The 24,585-nt window shown below is 40.3% G+C and overlaps 1 protein-coding gene across 1 annotated transcript; it reads right to left on the reverse strand.

Annotated features, from left to right (window-relative positions):
* Positions 1-4: 4 nt before the first annotated feature.
* Positions 5-23,757, reverse strand: nr3c1 (nuclear receptor subfamily 3, group C, member 1 (glucocorticoid receptor)). The gene is made up of 9 exons (XM_056383560.1): positions 23,476-23,757; positions 21,636-22,834; positions 8,893-9,041; positions 8,604-8,720; positions 8,177-8,461; positions 7,405-7,549; positions 6,650-6,780; positions 5,865-6,022; positions 5-4,372 (listed from the first exon to the last, which is right to left on the reverse strand). Exons 2-9 carry the CDS (start codon positions 22,832-22,834, stop codon positions 4,220-4,222), a joined length of 2,337 nt encoding a protein of 778 aa, XP_056239535.1. The 5' UTR covers positions 23,476-23,757; the 3' UTR covers positions 5-4,219.
* Between the last annotated feature and the right edge of the window lie 828 nt (positions 23,758-24,585).

Genomic DNA, 24,585 nt, shown 5'->3' on the forward strand with positions numbered 1-24,585 from the left:
GACATACAGTACAACCTTTAATCAATGGAGGAAAAGTTCAACAGGACTCACACTACAGAGGAGAAATAATACAGAGGGTTTGTATAGAAAAACTATTATCTGGAGACAAACACACCACGTTTTCTTTACAATGGATTATATGTACATATTCAGTTTTTTTAAGCAAAACAAAGCTTTTTAGAGAAAGCATATACCAGTGAAACATGATCTGCCCTTGATAATTCTCAAAAGTTAATGTCTGCATATATTTTATACAAAATAGATTTTCAAACAATATTTGGGTAGTGCAAATCTTTTTAGATTCAAGCTGGTTGATTACTTTCACAAACAGTTTGTGTGTGAAAAAGACTGACTCCTATCCTATTCACAGTATTACACAATTTGACCAAAGCCATCACGTTAGAGTAAAAAAAAATGTGTTTATAAAAAAAAGAAAAAAAAAAAGAAAAAGAAAACAAATAACTGTACATTTGTCTTCTATGAGCTACTTAAGTTTACACTGACATGTTGAATTTATCTGTACTTGCTTTGGTCACCTTGTAGTTAAACATCAAATAGGCTTTTTTGTGCAGTCTGAGTGGACTGATTACTGACTGAAGTGTATCTATTCCTGAAGTTAAATGTGAATCTCCTGTATGCAAATAGCTTATATCGGAAAAAAAATAGAAGAAAAAAGTTAGCAACCACATCTTGTTATGTGATAGTGATAGATTATCTGTTATTTCTATTGCATATTCAGTTGTCCTTCTCAAAAATGTACAAGGTAAGCAACGATACATTTTTGAGCAAGAAGAGGCAAGTGTGTGATTTTATATATATATACCTGTTTAAATGACAAGCAGCAGCAGCAGCAGCAGCAGAAGAGATTTCGATACACTGAATGTGAAAGTAACCCATGAGTAACCCCTATGCAGTTTAATGAAGATAGTTTTTCTGAATAAACCTTAAAAAGAAAAACAACAAGCGTCCTGTTTCTGAGCCTGGGTATAAATGTCAACGGTGGCAGCACATTCGTGAAACTTTCCTAATATGTCAAGTAAACCTTTTTTTTTTTCCTGACAAAAATACATCATAAATAAAATCACAGAAGCAGACACATTTTGGGAATCCAAACTGAATGTTTTTGGTTCTTAATATCCGCACATTAATGACTAAACACGGACAACCACATACTGTGTAAATCAGACATAAAGTTTCAACAACCTGAGCGTGGAAGTGGCTTAAAATATATGACTGCTTTTATAGTTGTTGTTAGGATAGTTTAGCAAGAGAACATGTTGACATTTTTCAACTTGGGATGCAACAGTGAGCCCTCTGTAGTCGCACACTTGACATATTTAACCAATTATTTCTAACTGACACAGCATTTTCTTTAATATGTCGATAACATTTCTTTTAAACTAAATTTTCCTCTTTAAGGTTCACATTCATGTCAAAACCTGGATTAATTTGTGCTTTAAACACAAACAGCATGTCAGGGTTATGAAACACACTGATGACAAACTAAGCAGACAAAGTTGACTGATGAAAACGTTGCAACACATTTCAAATTCCCACTTACTTACACCACACATAAAAATAGGGATACTGACAGACCTACATTATTCTGTGTGACTACACAACACATCTGTGAGTGCCTTGTGTTACAAAAAAGAAAAAAGAAAAAGAGTAATCTATCGCTCATTAATAATGTCCTCGATCCATTCTCTATTGATCAGACAAATTTACAAGCTTCAATGCTGGGACTTGTTTCTTATTCTGATGCAAACACTGAACCTTTCGCATCACTGAAAACAGACAAAACAGGAGTTTGGCACTGAAATAGTTCCCAGAGAATAAAGGATCCATTTTGCCTGCCTCCCCAGTCAGTGACACTACACTTTCACTGTGGCATGACTCTACGAGGTGACTGATGCTAAGTGCTTTCAAACATTGGGGTTTGACTAACTAACAGACAACACGTTAACATGCAGAAGTACTAAAAGACAAAGAGACATGAAGACAAGGTGCCTGGCAGGGCGTTAACGAAGCAAGGGGGTTAAGTCGGAGAGGTTGAAGGTTATCAGCAGCTGTAAGAGGTTAACAGGGTAATGAATCTGCCAACAACTGATCCAAAGTGCTGTTTAAACACACCGTCATACAAACTGTTCATTTTGAAGGAATAGTTCAGTATTTTGGGAAAATACGCGTATTCATTTTTTTTCTCTTACAGAGTTAAATGAGAAGATTGATACCACTCTCATGTCTATACGCAAAATTTGAAACTCCATCCAGGAGACAATTAGCTTAGCTTAGCATAAAGACTGGGAAGAGGTAGCCTGAAAACAAAATCATTAATATATGTTATATCTCGTTTGTTTGATTTATACAAAAACTGAAGAATAAAGTGAAGAGTCCAGCAAATTACTAGGTCCCAGCCAAGAAATCGTCCATCATAAGTGGTAACTTGTTATGTTTACATTCACGTGATAATTACTGAGGTTTAGAGGTGCTGGTGGAGAGTGGACAGTTGGACGAGCCGTTTCCCTGTTTCCAGTCTTTATGCTAAGCTAAGCTAACTGAATGCTGACTTCAGCGTCACATTTACTGTACAGACAGGACGCTGGTATTGATCTTCTCAACTCTCGGCATGAAAGCAAGTACACATATTTCCCAAACTGTTAAAACTATTCCTTTGACAAATAAGAGCAACGCAAAGAAAACAACGCATTAACTTTCAATAACATATTTCCCGAAGCAGGTGGTTATTGAGAGCATGGATATACTGTCGAAGAAGGATCTTCAGTGGCAGAATCATGACTGCATCTTTGTCAGTTTTCCAAAAAAGACTGTAGAAAAAATGTTAAAAAATGAAGGACGGTTATTTTCTAACCAGTCTGAGCCATGGCAAAACCACAGAAAAGGAGTTTTCCTGAAGAATTAAAAATGACAAAACCTCGCAAACACAATAAAATATGCCCTCTCATTTCTGATTGGTAGACGCACAAATCTATCACATTCCATTATTCCACTACTGGAGCTGGAGCGGGGGCTAAAATAAACATCAAAGTGGGCTATTTCCTATTAAAAAAAAAAAAGTTCCAAATTTTATCTACAGTCATATGGTAAAGACTAGTACAGCATAACAGTCTTTCTTCACAGTCTTTTAAAGCCTTTAAGCAAGGTAAAAAAGTGCTTGAATCGCACTTAAATGTGGAGTTAAATGTGTGGGAGATCACGTCAAAGGAAGCAGGCTTTGAATATTCTTTCTGAACATTGAGGATCATTTCTACACACGGAGGATGGACCGAGCTGCCACTTCTAAAGATGAACACAGCCACTGGAAAAAAGGAAAACTTGCAACTGCATGTAATATAAAATGTACAATCAACATACGATGAAGGAAGACCATGATGGGTTAAAGAGAAGAACGCCTTAGACAGGTAGGAAGAAAATGGCAGATGATATTTGAAGCAAAAAAGGCACATATTTTTTCCCTTTTATAATAGACGTGTGTAAACCTGGAAGAGGTCGGCTTGTGGGAGAAATCATCCTTTGAATGGTCGCGTAACAAGCCAAAAGAATTGTTTCATATGTCCAAAGTATCAATCAAAGCAAACCAGAAATATACTTTTAAATGATTGGAGAACAGATTTTTTCCCATATGACTGATAAACATTTTGTATCAACCTCCTGTAAAAACTAAAAGAGGAACATACAGTCTAAAAGCCTACTCAAGAGCATGTTATTAATTAAGCTTCGTTACCTTCCCAGGTAACAACAACCTGGAAAACTGTATAAACTGTTACAATTTGAAAATGTAGAAAATACTATCAGAACCTGTACATAGATATTTGTCTTATCTATTTTAGATATCGTTCTGTATTTGAAGGTAAGAAACCTGAGACGACATGGATGTTAGCCTATTTCTCTTTGTGATTATCTTTTATCTTACAAATATTTCCTACTTGTTGTTACACACTACATCTTAGACTGCTCAACAAAACTAAACGTCTGTGCTCGCTGTCTGGTTTCTACACAAACATGTCCCGTCTCTCTCGGCTCTCTCCCTCTAGACCTGGAGGGAGACACCGCACAAAGTTGCATACTCGCTCCCAAAAAACATCATTCACTCCTCGCCTCAGATCCTTTCATCGTCACTCTCCAGGGGGGTTGGGGAGGTGGGTGGTGAGGTGATGTGGTGGGATTTTTAAGGCAATGTGTCTGTTAAGGGGCACAGTCATCTCTGGTGGAAGAGGAGAGGTTTGACGCTGCCGGCCTTGACTTTTGGTAACTGGTTGCTGATGATCTCCGCCAGCATCTCTGGGAACTCCACACTCAGGGATTTATTCACAAAGGTGTAGAAGCAGAAGCTGAGCAGTCCACCAACCATCTGTGGACACAGAGGAAGTAACATAAAAACACAAACAAAGAGGGTTTGGTGGAAAACATATCTTGATATGGTTAGATAATACACACATGTATAGAGTATATTCACACATATATTCAGTGTATTGCCAATTAAATGGTACACGCTTCTCAACCAGAACCATCATTTAAAGCCTTTAAAAAAAACTCCATCATACATACAAATAATACCAATGAGCTACGCAAACATGTTTTGAACTGTTGAGGTCGATCTTATAGTGGATTATACTACAACATGGAAATCTGAGGGGTTTGGAAATAGTGATGTCTAAGTTTAAACTTAGCCAAGTTTGAATGTAGTGTGGGAATTAAAGCTATTACTTAAGAAATAAAAAAGAGTTGATATCGGTGATGGTCAGACAGAGAGAAATTCAGCTCTGGACTTATTAGCTTGGAACAACTTTATGGACTTTATGGCCCACTGGGCTTAGTCCCGGTGGTCCCTATGGCCTGGCTGACTATGGAGAGAGCTCGGGGACTTGAGAGAGTTCAAAAGTGACACTCAGTTGGTCTTATTCCTACAAGATCAGCAAGTAACAAAACCTACCTACTTAACAGAACTGGGAGTTTTACTCTGCCTCTATTAGCTGTGCCTATTTTGGGAAAGTGGATGGCCATATATTCAGCTAGAAAAACTTGGTAGTGCGTTGTCAAGTAATACAACTTAATATTATAGCCAAGTCTCTACTGTTTATATTGTATTGTATACATTATATTCTACCTGCGCTCAATCCCTGTGACAGACATCATGCTAGACTGTTTGGATTAGACAAGGGCCCAAGACATGCGAAATACTGTTGAGACTTTTGTTAATACTATCATCTATGACCATATGTATGTGTCTCATCTTAGTAAAAACATCAAAGTACAACAGCATCAATGACATGGACGTGGAACGGTATTGACTGGACTGGAATGGACAAACACATGTTGTATCCTCTGTTAGCTATTTCATGTGATAACATACTGCATCTTAATTTCTGTCCCTAGTTAGTATTAGCTTTCTCTCATATCACCAAAATAGCGCTCTAGATGAAATATATATTGCAATTAATACTGATTTTACACTCCCAGTTGGTGCAATAGGCTGAATTTACATAAAACTGTTGCCTAATAAGAAAATTCCAGGGCTGGTATAAAATCTACAAACTTCACTTGTAATGGATTCAAAACACAATATAAAACCCAAAACAAAAAACACTCTGGATTAACGAAGGCTTGGTTTCATTAAGTATGCATGAGGCAGGGTGGTTATGATCCCATTGTTGCAACTTATAAAATACTATAAATTTGTACTTTGCAACCCTGCATTATTGGAAAAACCAAACCGCAAACTAACACACTAATCACAATCAATGTTTGAGGATTCATTGAAAAGCTGCGGACTGCAGTTGGTCAATAACCGCTTGCTGATAACATGTAATGCTGAAGTCACACAGAGCGTTTTGTCACTGTACCTCATGCATGGAGTCGAGCAGCTTGGTGAGCTGATAGAAACGCTGCCAGTTCTGGCTGGAGTTCTCTTCACGCTTCACGATGGCTTTTCCCAGCTCCTTGATGTACGACATCCGAATTTCATCGAACACCGCCTGGCTCTTCAGGCCGTCCTTTGGCACTGTGGGAGAGTGGGGAAACTCAAGGTCAACATCTGGGACAGATATAAGAGTATTTGGTCCGGTGCCAGTTGTTGGTGCCAATACTTCACACTTAACACGTAACACTTCCAGCTTTAAACTGCAAAGGAGGACGGTCACATTTTACATTTTGAATTATAGTAATTCTCCATGCTGTGAAGGACAAAAATAACAAGTACTAATTACAAGTCAGGTCATTCTAGGGTGAAGCACCAACAGCATACACACCCTGAAGAGGACTGTGCAGACAGCAAGGTGTGTTTAGCTACCTGGAATTATGATCAGCTTGATCTAATTATTAACTCTTAGTCTACAACTTTAATCGCCATGCATGACATTAACTAAATTAGTTACATAATTGTGTTGTCATTGAGGAAGTGTAAAACTGGGTGTGTATTTACTGTATAGCATGTAAGATAATGATTTGGCAAAGGCTGTGATGTAATGTTTAGTCCTGTGTATATCAACATTATCTTCCGGCATCTGTGGACAGTATATGATTTGCGCAATGGCTTTTGTAATGATTGCATAATTACAGCGCCACCTTCCACATGTGATAGTGATGGGAGGTGTACAGCAGTTCAGCTGCTTTAAGGTAAAAGTCTGACCTGTGCTGAGCAGCAGCAGGACCTTCATGCACAAATACTCGTCATGGGAAACCTGCAGCCGGACAAACTCGCTGGAAATCTTCAGCATCTGCTCACACTGGTCGGCCATGTAGGGCAGTTTCATTCGCTCTCTGGTGAAATCAGACAGGACTGGTTAAACAACATATAACTGTTTCTGCATTAAGTCATAGCTGATTTAGGCTGTAGCTGAATTTTGTTTGGAGGCTGACTGACAAATAGAGAACCTGACCTCATCAGATATTAATTATGATCTTATTAACTTTCAGCTTGTAATTATGGAAAAAGAAAAAGGAAAAAAGCAAAAAGGCCTTTTACAGCCCTAAGCATGGTAGATGTGCCGACTGCTCACTAGACTCAGAGCGCTGTTTACAAATGGAGTCATCAAACCTACAAGAAGGATGAAACCCTGATTACAGACTTAGATTCTCTGAATATACAATGCACACAGCACAAATCAGAGAGCTGCACTGTTGGACATAAACAAACAGATGTATGTTTGCATGTATGTAAAAATCTGAGACTTGGAAATATCACATCAGTGCTCAATTTATATGGAGGTGAAGACCCCATTTACCAAGCCATTTTCGATTAACAATACTGGCAACTGACACATGATTTCTCACAGAGAATGTGCTGTAAACTTTTATTTTAAACACATTAATCTAATCCTACTTTCAGTATCAAGTCAAGCAACAAGGGTCAAACTTATAGACTGTTAACTTAACAATACATACTCATTGATGACGAGGTCGGGTGCGAAGCAGAGCATGTTGCCGTTGCACTGTTGGTACGACCTCCAGCCCAGACCGAAAGACATGAGGAAGAGCCAGGAGCACTGCAGCAGGGTCATCTGGTCATCCAGGTGAAGGTTCCTGAAACCTGAGTGGAAGGACATGGAAATACTTCAACCGGCTACCAATATAGTCAATGTATGGAGGGTGTGTTGGTGAAAGTGACAATGAACAGTAACCAGATAAAGATACAGTCCATCAATTATCACATACATTTTGCAGAAGCGGAATCTGGTTGATAAAAACAATGGGGCAAAATATTGTCATTAATTTGTCCACTTCTCTCCATTTACCAAATGTGCCCGTGTGTCAACTTGACCCCAAATGGAGCAGGACCAGGTGCAGTGTCAGTGTTTGTTTGCACAAATCAAGACACCTGTTCTGCGCTGCACCAATAAATTACAAAATCTGCTTTACAAATGCTTTTAAGGTCACACTTGTCAAACATTCACTGTTACAATGTGATGACACGTTTTCAGGGTGTGTGTGGTGTCACACAACTCCTGAAATACCAAACAGCACACGTCATATAGATGGCATGTACATAGAGAGGGAGAAGACGCATATTGCATATCTGTGGTCAATGTTGTAAGAAAAAATATTTTTTAAACTTTTGAAACTTGTTGCAACTGCATCAACTTCACTGTGTCAGATCAGTCCCTTTGCAAACTACCTTAATCTCACTACATATAGCCTGGATTAACTGTCTACTAACCTGGCAGGGCCTTGGCCCACTTGACAGCAGAGATGACCTGTCGGCCGCCCAGCCTGTTCAGGGTGGTCATGAGGCGGGTGGAGGTGTCGGGCAGGGTGCTGTCATAGCCAGCGTAGATGGTGTCTGGCTCGATGGCCTTCAGCAGGGACAGCATTGTGGGCACTAGTTGAGGCTGGTACTTACCAGGGAGTACCAGGGAGTAAGACTCAACTGGTGGAGGAGACACCTCGGGCGGGTTGCTCAGCTGGTTGCCCTTTAAGCGGTTCAACTTCTTGGTTTTGCGTGCTGGAGAAGAGAAAAGGATGTAAAGGATGAACATGCAGGTCAGCGTTACATGACAAAAATAGAAAAGGTAGAGAGCAAACATGAAAAATTAAACCGTCTCAAGGGTACACTATTTGGCATCATCCATGTGATTAATATGTACCTTCCAGGTTCATGCCTGCCATTAGACACTTGCGGTAGCGGCAGGCAGGGCAGTTCTTCCTCCTGATCTTGTCTATTATGCAGTCGTTCCTCCCAGCACACAGGTAATTATGCTGCCCTGAGGAACACGGAAGACGAAGATTAATCTGTTATTTACTTTTTTATTGCTGTGGCAAAAACACTCCAGGGAAAATCCAGAAAAACTAATTAGTTGTATTACAGTCCTTTACATTGTAATGGTCATGCCTCCAACCTAAAATCCTAATGACTCCAGCATTTGAACATTGTACCTTCCACTGCTCTCTTGAAGAAGACCTTGCAGCTGCCACAGGTAAGAACGCCATAGTGACAGCCTGAAGCCTCATCAGAGCACACCAGGCAGATTTTATGAGTCCCGCCCTTTCCCTGTGGTGAGGATGTAGCTGGGACTCCTTCTGGTCTGGAGGTAGAAGTGGAGGGAGAGGGACAGAGCAGGGAAATGTCAGAGATACTACGTCTCTCTTCACCACAAAAACATACATTTTACAAACAAAAATGTAACATTGTATCTTGATATCTACTGTCTGTTAAAACTGTTGCTTGATAATGATTGTAATTTCACAGCTGCTTAAACATTTTAGTCAAATCCATGTCCATAGTATGGCACATACTGTATGTTTTGAGAGTTTTTGCTTGTTTTTCCTCAACTTCATCTTCATTCCCAACATCATAAGTGAAGAAAAGTGATTCCCTTTGTGCCCATTTGGTCCTTTAAAGCCCAAATTATCTGAGATCTGTGGTCACATCCTAAATCCAGTGGTTGTCATAAAACAGCCCTTCTTCCTTTGATTCAACCATAAACATTTCCAGACCTACTCAACAGTGGTTGGAGACGCACTTATCCAAAACTACCACTAGAGGACGTCAGGCTTTGCTGCATCCATGCACCAGAGGTCCACGCCCCCTTTCTGACCCAGTGGCCACAGCAGCAACAACGCCCACACTGAGAGGATATTGAGCCTGAGACGTGCAACAACAGTCTCTGTCAGTCCATGTGTCTACGCGTCTGCCTCCGCAATGACAACAAACAGTTTTATTTGATAAGAGGCGCTCTGAAACGTGACTGCATACTAACACACTTGTGTAGATTTCAGCCAGGGAGCCGAGTTCACTCTAGGTTGTACAACATGAGGGTATGAGCATGAAAGCAGGTCAGGCCCCAGTAGTCAGTGGGTGCAGCACAATGGGAAAACCTGTGAAATATCAAAGCATCAAGTCCACAAGCATTCAGCAGCCCGATAAAAAAAAAAAACCTATCAGGCAGAGACCTCTGAGGACGCTGTCTAGCCATGACAGGACTGAGAGCTTTCTGAGCACCACTGACAACTAACTGTGGTCAAAAACCTACCCATCAACCTTTTATGACTTGTATTCAGCACAACTGTGTGCTGATAGTTTGTGAACTCTCATTTCCTCCTGAGTGTCTCTGCGCAGTGTATAGTTTCATACAGCTGAAATACAAGCCTTGAATCCCTCCTGCCCAATATTTTGATGGTTTGAGTGCCCCCCTTTGTGGTGTCCACAATACCACAAAGGGGGGCACTCACTGAACACCTCCCTCCTGGTCCAGCTGTGAGAAGTGAAACCTGGTTTCAAATTTAAGTGAAAACACACATCCCTGAAAAGCAGGCAAACCAGCACTTTCAAATAAATCTGACTGCTTGTCAAAAACAAACAAAACAAAAACATTCAGGTGAGATTTTAGTTTCAGTTTAGTGGATACAACCAACAATAGCTAAACAAATTACACCCCATACCGTGTGCACAATTTACCATTCATTAAAGTGGACAACATGGCACAAGGACTATTAATATAAGTATTTATAGCTGCTGTTCAAATTAAATAAATCTTTTTTTAGAATTTGAAATTGGTTTGATCAATTCAATCAAAGCCTGATCTTTACAGACAGAAACGCAGTAATCATTAAGTAGAAACATAAAATGATTATTCACATTTCAAAATCCAACAAATTCAACACTATAGGTGAAATTATGATCATCTGTTTTTACTTTACTTGTCATTTGTCCTTGTAGCACTTTTGTAATAACCTCCAAAGAATAATAAAAAAGTTAAATTGTATTAAGAAATCTAAAATTGATAATTGTACAGGAGTGAGGAAACAATAAGTTTCAAAACAATTTTCACTGATATATCCACAACCCATAAAGTAATATTAAATGTAACTTGTGTATGTGAATTTTCTCATATTCTCAAAGAGACTACTAAATAAAGGATTAAATAAATAAAGACTCATCCAGCAATCAGGGATTTGAACTTCAGGGCGTAGGAGTGATGAGATAACAGTCATCAGTCAACAGTAATGTGACAGGTGATGTTTGTTGTGATGAAACCACAGAGAATTATCACGCGACTCTGTATTTCCACTCAGCTCTGCATCTTTCTACTCTCTGTTCTGGTGTTACAACCCTGCAACCGTTTGTTGTCACCACCATTACCACCATCCTTCCAAGATGCAGCAGGCCCCTGTTTTTAACAAAAAAGCTCTGATACACCAACCATACACTACCTGCCCAACACCAAACAGCAGACAGACAAAGGTGGCGACTAACTGGTGAACACAGTGAAGCATTTAGTAGCTAAAGACTTTTCTTTTTTTTTCTTTTAAAAAGGGGGTGAAGATTGGACAGACATTCATCAAGTGGTCAGAAAAATGGCTCCAAATAAATGCTAACATTGCTCCTACGTGTCTGCTGGATTGTTTGCCAAGATGTTAGCCATAACAACTTTATAAGGTGATAATATGTCAACATTGTGTTTACAGCTTCTTCCATTGCCTCAAAGTTGCCAAAAAGGCTAAACAATGCTGTTTTAAGATCAGTTACAAGCATGCTTCACTAATGCCATTTTAGGATGGGGAATAATTATTACAAATAATTAGAATAATGTGCTCTCTACCTATTGCCCTGGCCTATAATTGTGTTGTGACTACCTATCATATGGAGGCATCATGGTTTACAGTTTGCATTTATTTTGTACAAATAAGAATGTATTATCAATGTTACATCATCATATTCTGAGTTATTAATCAATAACCAACCAGCACACCTGAATACTTGCTGTTTGGATCTCAGTCACCAAAGCTCCACTAAACAGGGTGAAGGTACATAAGGTAAATATAATTCATATAAAAGATGTGCTGCTGCCATGATGAAACCAGTATGCCATCTGTCACTTACAGATTTATGTGGGGTTTCCTTAACCCACTGCTAATAAGAGCACAAACACACATATCAATTCACACACACAAACAAAAGCCCCAAAAGGAGGGTGTGGTGACCAGCAGGGTGGGCGGAGGAGGCTAATGAGTCCAGAGTGGTGATGATGTCAGAGGGTGTGGAGGGGTAACCAGTTTGTCCTTCACTGGCCCACTGGGATGGTGTCAGCAGGACAGCTTTAGTAGACAGCTTAAAGCTACTGGTTAAAATCCAATTACTGCAGCTGCTACACGTTTCCAACAATAAAGTAAGCCTGAGGTGACGTCACTGCCTTTCAGTATTTTCTCAAAACTCAAATTTGGAATCAGTTAATGACATTCAACGAAGCCATGAGATAAGCTACAAATCTGTTATTGTAAGACATAAACCAATCAAAGCTGCAAAGCAATGTGGGGACACTGAACTTCCTCTTTTAGAAACCATCTGTTTAAGTGTGCGCTCCTCATCGACAGGAAGTTCTCGCATTCCCTCACAGTTTACTATCGGTCAGAGCTCAGCCATAGCACAAAGACAGAGACACCCCAAGATGGGCCTCGACTTCAACAAGAGCAGTGCTGAGAAAGTTAACTGCTGGTGTCTGAACGAGTGTGATCAATCTGCCTGCGTTAGAATGAGTCAAGCCACTTCACACACTTATGATAATGCTGGTGGCCCAGTGCCCTGCTTAACAATTCATAATCTCCTTTTAGCTGCGAGTGTCACGAGTAGCGTGGCAGGCCCCTGCTCTTTATACCCCAGCCTCTTTGTCACTTCAGACAAACAGCTGTTAGAGCTCTATCACTGCAATGACCAACTATTTCTTTTTAGGTGCAATAGATTATTTTCAGTTTGTACATTTATTCCACATATTATTCTATATGAACCTGCACTCTTTACCCACTTTCAGACCAAGCCGCTGCAAAAGTTATTCATTTTACTCAACTTGATGTCTCTGGCTCACATGTGGTGAGATCAAGCACAGAAATAAAACTGAAAATGATAGAGTAAGGATCTCCACAAAAATCTGGCTGGGTGGATGCATGCTTAAAACTTTATTTACTGATTATCACCGCTACTATTATTGATCATACACTGCACAAACATCTCATCTTCATCAGAACTTGCGTGAAGAGGAGAGCAGAGGAGAAGCAGAAGGAAGTGCTCCTTCCCTGAGGTAAGAGCCACCAAAATAGAAAGGGGAACTGGTCTGCACGCTCTAAATCGTGCTTGCATGCAGAACAACAACACGGCTTTTATGAGGGAGTGGAAAGACTGGGTTTGTTTGGCCAAAGACAGGGCTGGACTTCTTTAAAATATCTGCGTCCTGTGACCTCCATAAAAAGAGACCGTATGTAGTACACTGACATTAGTGCATCATCTCCACTGAAGATAACTCATGTTGCCACAGCAAATTAATACGATGGAGATACAGATGGTCGCAAATTAAATGAAAAACAAAGTTAAAATGTTTTAGGTTTTAGCCACACAAGCCTCCATAACTGTTTCAGTGCTCCTTGGCATAGACTCTTCCTGTCTCAGGAACTCTATGCATGTACAACATTCCTCCGAAAGATATTCCCTCATTATGTGTTTGGATGATGGTAGTGGAGAGCACAGTCTAACAAACCCTATTACCAAACAATGTCATTATTGTACAATTCAGCACACATGGATTTCTGGATTACATGTTCAGTTTTTACATGCAATGTCAATGTTTTTAAAGTTACTGTTTTGTACAATTCCTGGCAAATACTTGACACAGTAGTTAAGATTAGGAAAAGCTTGTTGCACTGAACCTTTTAGGGTTAGGATTAGGCAACTAAAACCCTTTTGAGGTTGAGGTTAAGGAAAGATCATGGTAACAGGGGGAAAAAAAAGGTAAACAAGAATTCCAGTCTCTGAAATGGCAGCCAGTCAGACATGGTACAGTAAATGCCGATTCATCTAGTCTACTACAACACTCTTACTTTCCACCACTGTACCTAAAGGACACACTACTCTTTGCAGTGACATTAGAAGTGGACATGAACCCGTGAAGTGCAGAATTGACCAATATGGATGCAATTCTAAGGAAGACTGAGCTGGTCCAACATGTTAAAATCTCCCAGAGGTGTTCAGTTAGGTTGAGATCTGGTTACTTAAGGCCATATGATCCATATTATTTACATACTCATCAAACCATTCAGTGAGTGGGTGGTGAGCGGCATATCGGTTTTGTAACTGGTGTCACGTTCTGCCACTGCATGGATTTTGAAATCCATTATTAGTTATGACGAGGGAAATCACGAGGGAAATCTACTTGTCACGCCCACAAGTCTTGTAGCGCTGCATTAGGCTCATTCAACCTAATGTGGCGCTGTGCAGTGCTGACTTAACGTGATGCATGCTGGACTTTAAACAGTGCATGTCTGTTAGAAATTTTCTGCGACTTTCTGCAAATCGTCACCATGTCACATGACGTTAAAACCTGTGGGTGTAAGGCAGCTGCAGTTTTCTAAGTCAGGCAGTTGCTCTCCTCGGGCTGCACAAAATGGGAATTTTTTTTCTCCCCGTTCTGGCAGCTAATTCTTTACATATGGACACCATACACTCATTCATTTCCAGCAAGAAAGCTGTAAAAACAGTTTAGTTCAGCAGTTAGTTATTGTAAAAGAAATAATGACCTTATACTTTATTTTATTTGTAACTGAAATACTGCTGATGCTTGCATATTATACAACTTGAAGCTTTATTCTCCTTGATTAACAACACATTCTGTGGTTTCTGTATAAATCCTAATTGAGCGTGTAGGACAATTAGTAGGCTACTATTTTTCTATTCCATCTTAACGAAAAGTTTTTCGAATTGTGTAATCTAATCCTTGGCCTCCTTGTGTTGTGTTCATAACTTTTGTCATATGTGTTAAAATGTAAACGTTGTGGTGTCAGCTTTCAGATGTAAATTAATTTGTGTGTAATGTAATTCGGAGTTTGCCCAGTATATTTGTGGTATGTCGGATCACAAATCATGTGACACCTTTATTTCAGAGGTGAAAACTGTGAGATAATAAAATTAACATGAAAAACAATTTTTTCCACATATATTCTTCTCAGACATTCTGCTCAGATCCTGGTTGGCCGGCAATACAACTCACTCACAGCTTGAAACAACAGCAAGGTCATAACTACTGACTCCGCGACTGAATCCCATCACATTCACTAATTAACCCAGATTATGGGGCAGACTACTCCTCCCAAAACACATGTAGGCCAGGACTATACCTCATTTTCATCCCTATTTTGGGCGAATAAACACATTATTTATTTATTTCCTAAGATATGATCTCTTACATCGTCAATAGAGTGAAAAACATAGAATTAAGTTTTGAGTGAAGTGTCCCTTTTAATTTTGGAATACCTTGATATAATAAGTGACCATATACAAATAATTTTAGGTCTTATCATCCTTGACTAATTCATTCAGGTTTTTCCCTTTAATTTGTCACCAGTCTGTAGTACAACACTTTTGTAGCACTTTCGCACCAACATCAAGTGTTTTTATGGCCATTGTTTTGGTTCATCAGCAAGATACTCTTACATGTGATACTCTGGATAATGCCTCAGTGACACTGGCTGCAAGGAACCATCGTCCCCTCCTCCACGCTTTATTGAAAAACCCCTTTCAATAAAACATACATTTTGTAGCCCCAAGCAGCAACTACTGCTTGGCTTCAAACACCAGAGGAGGAAACCAAACCTAACCCATGGCTGAGCACAAGAAAAATAACCCCAAAGGATTTGAGTTTCCATATTAGTTTCCATAATAGGAGCTGTTAGTGACTGTGTGTAGGTGGGAGGTGGCTTCTTGGCCTGTAAAATGAATTGGAGGCTTGCTGCTGCTACTGTGTGCATAACCGTAATACCTTCATCTGGATGTGGGAGGAATCCACTCCCAAAGTTTGACTTTGCTGACTCGACAACTGTACACATAAGTACAGTCAACACAAGAACAGCACAAACAACACACAGACTTATCTATATTCCCTTAACTTCAATATGGGGAATTTCTATAAGCCTATTCAGTGTCAAAACATAACAAAAACTAAATACGGAAAAGCAAAACTGTGGTTACAGGGGAATGCGGTAATAACACGAAAGCGACTGGAATGGCTGGCATTTGATCTGGTGCGTTCACTCGGCGCCAGCTGTGGGGAGGCGGGAGGGAAAGTAGGTCAGAAGAGTGAGAGCTTCATGGCAGCGCTCTGTAGTCCGCCTGCCTGCCACAGTGCTCATGACACAGCGACATGCATACATAAGCACACACCTACACACTCATACATAATACACAAAGCCAAAAGACCTGCATGTCGCACGCACGCACGCACGCACGCACGCACGCACGCACGCACACAATCATAAAAGGTGATTTACAGCTGCTGAAAGCTTCTGATGACAGTCAAGGACTCTGCCCTTGGTTGCAGGAAGCAAAAACAGGGGACGTGAAAGAAAGCGAGAGAGCGAGAGAGAAAAAAATTAAAGAGAGAGACAGAGAGAGAGAGACAGAGAGAGAGAGGTGAGGGGTGTGCCTGAGCAAGGCTGTGCATTGAATAGTAACTCTGACCAAAGATTACTCTCAAAACACGGTGAAGTCCAGACTGAAAGCTGATACTATTCATGCACTAAATATAAGCTTTACATAAACATTTAGCTATATATAAATAGACTAAAGAGCATAAACTATTCGCGTATCAAACCAGGCATCAAACCACATATGATATATCTGACAGCTGTGAGAGACACCATTTTTACTTTACCATCACCAGTTGAATCTATGGCCTGGTTTTAGTTGTAGCCCTGAAATCATGGCCTAACATTCTCAACACTGCAATTATTTTATGAGGCTATATATTCTAAACTGAGACAGAATAATTACTTGAAAAATACCTACCTCTACTATTAAGTCAGTCTGAAAGAAACTCACACATTCAACAGGTTGCTAAAAAGTCCTGCGGGCATCTGGCAGGAATAATTCCAACATTTGATCAACATACATTACAACATTTTGTATTTCCTAAGTGTTTCGCAAGTGTTTACATAGGTATGTCATTTTGCATCTAAAGTATGTTAGTTGTTATACTATGCAGGATTTGAGTAAACTAAAATGGGGAGATCATAAAAGAGTTTGCCATGACAGAGTAGTCAGAAAACTGCTTTAACACAACACAAGATTAGTTGAGAGCTTATTTTCAAGTGGTTTTTCTCCCAAGGTTTTTTCAGCAGTGAGTCATTGCCCGTTCTTTAAGTTGACTCAATATTCTCACGTGTGAAATTCTCTTGAGTTTTACCACCTTAGAAAAGAAACTACCGGATGTGCTCTTCAAGTTACCTGGGCACTGCTTCATTTAGCGCACTTACTGTATGACTGCACAGCAGGCTCTGAGCCAGCAAACCAGAGTTACTGCAGAACTGTATCTATGCATTATCTGCCAGTCTGTATTTAGGGCTGCAACTAATGGACTGACAATGGGATTTTCATTATCGATGAATCTGCCCATTATTTTCCCAATTGATCAGCTCATCACAATTTCCTAAAGCCCAAAGTGACATTTTCAAATTACTTATTTCGTTGCATCAACAGTCTAAAATCTGAAGATGTCAGATTACTACTACTTAACACAAAGAAAAGCAGCAAATTGTCACATGTAAGAAGCTAAAACGAGGTAATGTTTTACGTATTTGTGTGAAAAACCCCTTAGACAATACATTGATTATAAAAGCAGGTAATGGTAGAAAAGCTGAGCAGAAGTTGTGAATCTATGTCAATTAAAGCCACAAAAGCCTGAATGAATGAAATTTCATTTGTGTGAAACACCTGAGAAAACCTGACCCAAAGAGAAAACTTGATGCTGAAGCTGCACAACACTGGTTTCTCTATATGAAACGTGAGCACAGCTCTATTCAGTGAGTCGGTTTTATTACTTCTACAAACGGTGTTCCTACATTACACAAAAGAAGGCCTCCAAGAAATTCCAGTGATCTGCAGTGTGCATTATAAATAACAGTTTTATAGATCATAGCGTGCACAACATTTCTTATTTTATCCAAGAGCCCCAGGAACCAAATGGGGCACAGGCTAAAGTCAGCAGCAGGATACATTATATGGCTAAGTCATCAAAGACTACTCCACACTATGGGCCGGGCCAATCATAAGCGGAGGAGGAAATGCCAAAGTAAAAACAAAGGTTACATAATTCAGACCCAGAAAATGAGTTTTGAGATTATCTACCAGAGGAATTATGTTTCGGTAATTTTCCTCCATTAGGGGCAATTTAGTGTTAATTGGGTTGTGCCACATCAAAACCAGTTACACAATGAGGGTGTGTATATCCCAAAATAGGAACAAAGCAGAGCACTTCTCAAGGTGAAGCATTCTTCATTGTGTGAGAACCAGTTGTTTGTGAGTCAGATAGTGAAACTGAGTCAGATTGTAAAACTGTGATGCAGTAAAAGCCAGTGTATGGAAAATTAAAGCACCGGTGAGGAGGGAGACAACTGGTTATGTTAGAAGACCTGCAAACTGCAAAGCAGCAAACTCTTAAGGTAAGCAGGTCGGGTACTCAGTCCCACACAAGGTCCTCCAATTTGTAAAATGTGAGAGCTTGTAGAACCAGCCTCTGAACTCATGTTTAAATTTTCACTTGCTAAAAGTGCAAGTTTTGAAACATATTTATCATAAGAAGTGCAGTGACCAATCTGAGAGATTGTAATAGAGGTTTTAATAACAGATTTGTGGTTGTACTGAAAAATGGACCGAAGTAAAAAAATAAAATAAAAAATACAAGTAAATGTTGGATTTCAAGTGTGTAACTATCATTGTATTCACGTAAATATCAATCTGCACATTTGTGAATATTTTTTCTGTTACTTCAAATTCAGCTTACACGTGTGTGAGTATTGTATAGAAGTGAAAATGCACTCACATTGTATTTTACAACCTCTCGCATTTTGCAACTTAATTACCCTCATACTGCGTGCCCGAGCCTCAGCAGGAAGCAGAAGCAGCACCATTGCGTGAGAAGCTGGAGGACTTGGTGACTTGATGCCAACCCCCTGAGCCACCGCAACCAAGCGTTCAGCTGATCTCAAACCACTAAATGTCACACAGGTTGAGGTGAATAGCCACTGCACAAAAACAGGCTCCCACTCACTGAAAGTACACACACAAAGAAATGTTAAACTCACACACGATAAGCCAATACCCAAACAGCCACACACGCATAAAATTATCTGAGCTCACACCACATGCATAAACATAATCCTATCCTTAAACACACACAGAGACACACACGCCTCTAAATAACACAAAGATGGGTGATAAAAGCCACATGTCAAAATGAAAATGAGGTTTATCTCGTGTCTCTCCCAATCTGTTCCTGGTCACCAGGCATTATAATGACTGTCAGACAGTCGTGAAGATAGTATCACGAATAATTTGCAAACAATAAAAACACAACTACATCTGTGCCCTCATTGACATGGTGCATGTATGCCAATCTTTGAGCTGATCACTCCCTATCGGATACTGTGAATCAAAGAGGCGTGAATGTAAAAGAGACACAAACATAAAGCCTGTGTCACTTGTCTTAGAGTTGGTGGAGACTTTCTATTGAGCTGCTTCACCACTGTGCCCCAAAGCCACGTTCACAGCTGAACCCATAAAACTCTACAGGGCAAGTCATAACTGTACAAAGGACACTTTGTGGGGCCGGGAGGAGTCCAAACACTGTGACTGGACTCTACATTCAACTGAATGGGAGCTCACTGGAAAGAAATCACAGCAGAAATTAAGATTCAGCAAAATCACGTGAGAAAGTCAGTGGAACAAGCAGTCTTTTTCACTCTTCTCTACACAAGAATTTCCTTGTTACAGTACAGACCTGGCTATTTTGTAAAAGCAACAATTCATTTGTTCCTATTATTGAATGAACAGTCTCTTTGGGGACAGATCTGCTACAAGTGAAGACAGTGCACATCTCAGGTTTATTTTTGGCATAATGAAGCTGGAAGATCGAAGAGATCTGCTCAAAATAACCTCATTAACCCCCACTCGGTGCATACTTCTGTGAGAGCCTGAGCAAGTCCAACAGGCTGTTAAACTGAATAGTAGAGATACAAGATAAAAAAAAAAAAAAAATATGCTATCTGGGTTACAAAACTCTTGATGACACCTTGGACTTAAGACATGTCATAAACACACACATTGATGCTCAGGCTTGTCCAGTCTGGGAGAAAAAAGATGAAATGTCTGACAAGGATAAAAGTGGAATTCCCCTCTTTTTTATAACAGCATATCCTTTCTCCAGATCTTGGTGCTTTTTGCAGCAGCCACGTCCTGTGCAGCACATGAGCCTGTCTCACAAAGCAGGATTATTGGGTTAACTAGCTAACATAAAGGTTAACTAAACCAAACCTGCGAAGAGACGTTTTTGTTCAAGCTTATCAAAAGATATAAAATGTCTACCTCCTCTTCCATCACCTGTGAGGGAAAATGGAGTCACCATTCCTACATAATCCAGAAACTGACAAAACACCACACTCCCTTCAAAGTGTCAAGTACTGAAGAACACAGTGATGGATTTACAAACCCTTGAATAATTTTTGTACAAGTCCACCAAGAGTTTCATTTTGGCTACAAAGCAACATTGCAGATTTGCACTGCAATTGATTATTGCATAAAGCTTCCTTCAAGAATTTTTTTTTTTTTTTTTTTCCATCTCCTGTACTCTTCTGTCTTCCTTTCCACACCCACCTCAGGCTACTTAACACAACCCCCAAATATAATTCAACAAAATTTTATGGACAGCTGCATTCTGCATTTGGTGACTGCATCATTTCTACTTTTTCTATTACTTTTTGCTCTATTCTAGTAACATCTATCTTTTACTTTGTTGACTCTGTACTTTTTGTAACTGTGATGACCTGAATTTCCCGCAGGGATCAATATTTACAACATATATTAGATGTCCTGCGTTTTATCTGATGATACTGCACGTGACTGGTTGTTTGTTACAAACGAACTCCTTCACGTGCATGCACAAACACGACAAACTTTGTGAGAGCAGTTATCCAGAATCGCCAATGTTTGATTTGTGAAACCAGATAAAAAGCCTGCCTAAGTTAAACTATAAACAACAGAAGCCGATGTCTGACTAAGAATTATTTTAGACTATGGCATTTTTAAATAGATATGTATCAGGTACATGAAACCCTCATTTTCTGACTCTTCATTGACTGCACTCACCTCAATTATAACACTGAACCCATTATTTAACACACAAGGTTATGAGCAGGTGAACCATAAAGTGGGGTAAAACAAACAATCAGCAGCCAGCATTTTAATTAATAACATCCACCCTGTCATGAGTCTCAGTGAGCCCAAAACCTTTTTATGTTGACATTTCACAGTGACATTTCTCAGGTGAACTTCATTTCTAAAGGTAGATAGCTAAAAACAGCCTTCAAACGTCAGTATTGTGTTCATCCTGAGCACAAAGACAAGCTTTTGAAATCCTGGCAAAACTGTGCTGCCAGGAGATGACACTCCTCTACCTATGGATGCTATACGAAACAGACAAACACCTCTGGTCTTTGAGCAGAGAAAATTAGATGTTTGGTGGTATCAGGGCAGATTAATTAAAACATAACTGGGATTAACAGAGCAATATATTATCTTAAATTAGTGAGACCAAAATGAAAGGTCAGGTCAGACAACTCAATTGAGTACTGCCTGTATTTCTTACCTGGTTGGGTATGATGGAGAGCTTGAGAAAGCCTCACTGGGCCTCTGCATCGCTGAGGTGTCCGCCAAACCTTGGCCTCTGTTCCAGGCTCCACTAATGGTGGTCACTGGGAGATACACTGGCTTCTGATCCTTAAGCTGTTGAGCTTCACTGCTACTGGGGCTGACTCCAAAGTGGTACCGCTGTCCTCCAGAGGTGCTGACCCCACATATGGAAATGGGGTTAGAGCTTGGTATGACTGTGGAGGACGTGCCACTAATTTGGCAATAACTCTGGCCTGCAGACGTCTTCTCCTGTTTGATCACACCTGAGGTGCAGAGCTGAATGAAGCCAGCATCTTTTTCTTTCTTCACCAATGCAGACAAAGTGGTTGTAGGGGTTTGCGGGGATGTTGTGGACATGCTGGAGCAGGACTGATCTGGACTTGTCATAATGCTACCATTGAGAGCAACAGAGACTGCCCCACTGCTGTTACTGCTCTCAACCAAGGTAGACTTTATGTCCCTCTCTGAGCCAACGTCCCCAAGCAAAGAATCATCTGCCAGAGTGGACAGAAAGGCATCATCCCCTCCGTAAAAATCTGAGGGAGACCCAGTGAGCTCAAAGTCTTGGAGCAGGTCCAGAGTGTTGTCACTGAACAACTTCTGGTGCACGTCCACATCTTTCCCAATGTGATCAAAGGCATGATCAAGGTCAATGGGATCCTGGTCTCCTTTATCCATGGAGAAATCCTCTGTTTTCATGGGGAAGAAATTGGGATCTGATCCTCCAATAAGTGAATCCATGGAGGACTGGGTAATGTCTGCTATGCTGGCCTCCAACTGGGGCAAAGTGTCCCCCAAAGTTTGACGCCCAAACGTAATGGATGTCTGTGTTTGGAGTAACTGCTGCTGCTGAGGCCTGTGATCTTTGGTCAGGCCCCTGGGCTCTGGGTCTTCCAAAAAGGGGCCTACGGTGGCAGTGAAAGAGGCAGAGGTGAGCTCCTCTGGAAGGGGGCTGTTGCTGAGGCCGTTAGGAACCTGTCCTGGCTGCATCAATGGGCTGGATGGAAGAACGACAGAAGTGGCAGAGGTGATGGACATGGCACTGTGAGGAGCCACTTTCAACAGACCTCCCTCCTCAGGGCTTTCAGTGTAGACCAATTTGCTTAAAAGGTCATCTCTTCTAAATGTTATCTTCTTCACTCCACCTTTATCCATCTTTTTATTTCGGGGGGGGGGGGGGGGACAGAGAGAAAGCATTAACAGACGAGGCTAGATGGAGTGCATAGCCACAACATTGATAAACACACGAAAGAGGGATTTGCAGACGTGCTGAAAGGCTACTGCCACTATAATGTAAATAGTTTCAGGTTGCGCACATGTAAAGAGCAACAATCTGACGTTAGGTCAATGTAAGACTAAAGAAAGTTGCCAAGCATGTCCACTGCGCGCCCATGACAGCTAACGCAGCTAAGGTTAGCTAACTGCGTTAGCTATTCTTATTAGTAAAATATTGAACTCATAGACAGCCATGTCCACCTTTATATACAATGTGCTTAAAATAAACACACACAACAGGGGTAGGACCACAAATCACATAGTCGTAAAGTTCAGACAAGTCTAAGATAATATGCTACAGCTGCTTGTCGCTAACTGCTGACATGCTAGGTAGCAATGTGGCTAACAGTCAAAGTGGCTATGTGCCTACATTTCTCTCTGATGTCGTTGACAGTAATGTTAGCATGCGAGCTAACATAGCCCTTATAACCGCACATTTAGCATAACATGTGCTACGGTACTGTAGCTATATTTGGTAAACACATACATAAACTAAAATGTGAATAAGAACTCATATTTACCCTCGAAATGACTGTTTGTTGATATGTGTCCACGGGTCGTTTGTCAACATTGTTTTGGTTGAAAGTGGCAGTCCACAGCACGCAACACACAATGTTTGTTAACGTGTCTCCTTGACGCGTCGTGTCCTACCTACATGGCTAGATAAAACGACAAAAACACCCAATGCTGAGTGTGTTTATGAGTTTTCAGTCTTCCAGTCCGATCTAACTATACATTCTCATGCAAACTGCGTTAAACTGGCTGGTCTGTGGTGATTCGCAGCTAGCCATTAGGAAAGTAAGCGCTAACCTCCAGGAAAAACATACAAAATGGAGAACAGGGTAAGCCAGCCCCATGGCTGACCTGTTTACAACGTGCAGTGCCTCCTGCTGGCCGTATCTGGTAATTGCAGCTTGGTCCGTGCAGGAGCTCAAGCAAACTCCCCGAGTTTGGGGATTTAAAATGAAAACGGAGAACATTTAACCAATTACAGAGCAATAGGTACGTATTCTCATTTTCTTTGGAAACCATTCATTTCAGTGTAAATTAATGATGAAATTTAAGCGCATACGCACAAGTACCAGGACCCAAACAACAGCGAATGAAGAGCAACGGCAAATGGTGCGCATCAAAACATCAGCATTTGCCTCGTATTTCATGATTGTTCATGCAGGGGAACTGAGTGATTTTTAATTCCACCAAAGACGACGAAAAATACCAAAGACGTAGCCCATGGCTAAAATAAGGAATTATAATGTACAGGGTTCCATTTGTGCCAAAAATATATCCACACGCGCATTGTCATTGTCAACTGAACATGTGACAAAACATTTGTCTGTGTTTTTAACTTTGAACTGTACTTTTGTCATAGTTATGACAAAACTATTTTGACAATGACAAAATATTGGTCTGTGTCAATTCAGTATGTTCAGTTGACATAGACAGTGCGCAGGCAATAATGCACATGCAGGGTATCCTACCACAATACTACTGTAAAATCATAGTGAGGTCCAAATAAAGAAAGGTGGCTTATTTTGCAAAGAACATTTTGATTAATTAAAAGAGGTCAAAGCTGATTTGTTTTTAACTTAAGCTATTAAAAATAAATGAACTTTAGCTGTGGGTTAGGG

This window comes from Seriola aureovittata, chromosome 8 (genome assembly GCF_021018895.1).
Source record: "Seriola aureovittata isolate HTS-2021-v1 ecotype China chromosome 8, ASM2101889v1, whole genome shotgun sequence".
In the NCBI taxonomy this organism is placed as follows: domain Eukaryota; kingdom Metazoa; phylum Chordata; class Actinopteri; order Carangiformes; family Carangidae; genus Seriola; species Seriola aureovittata.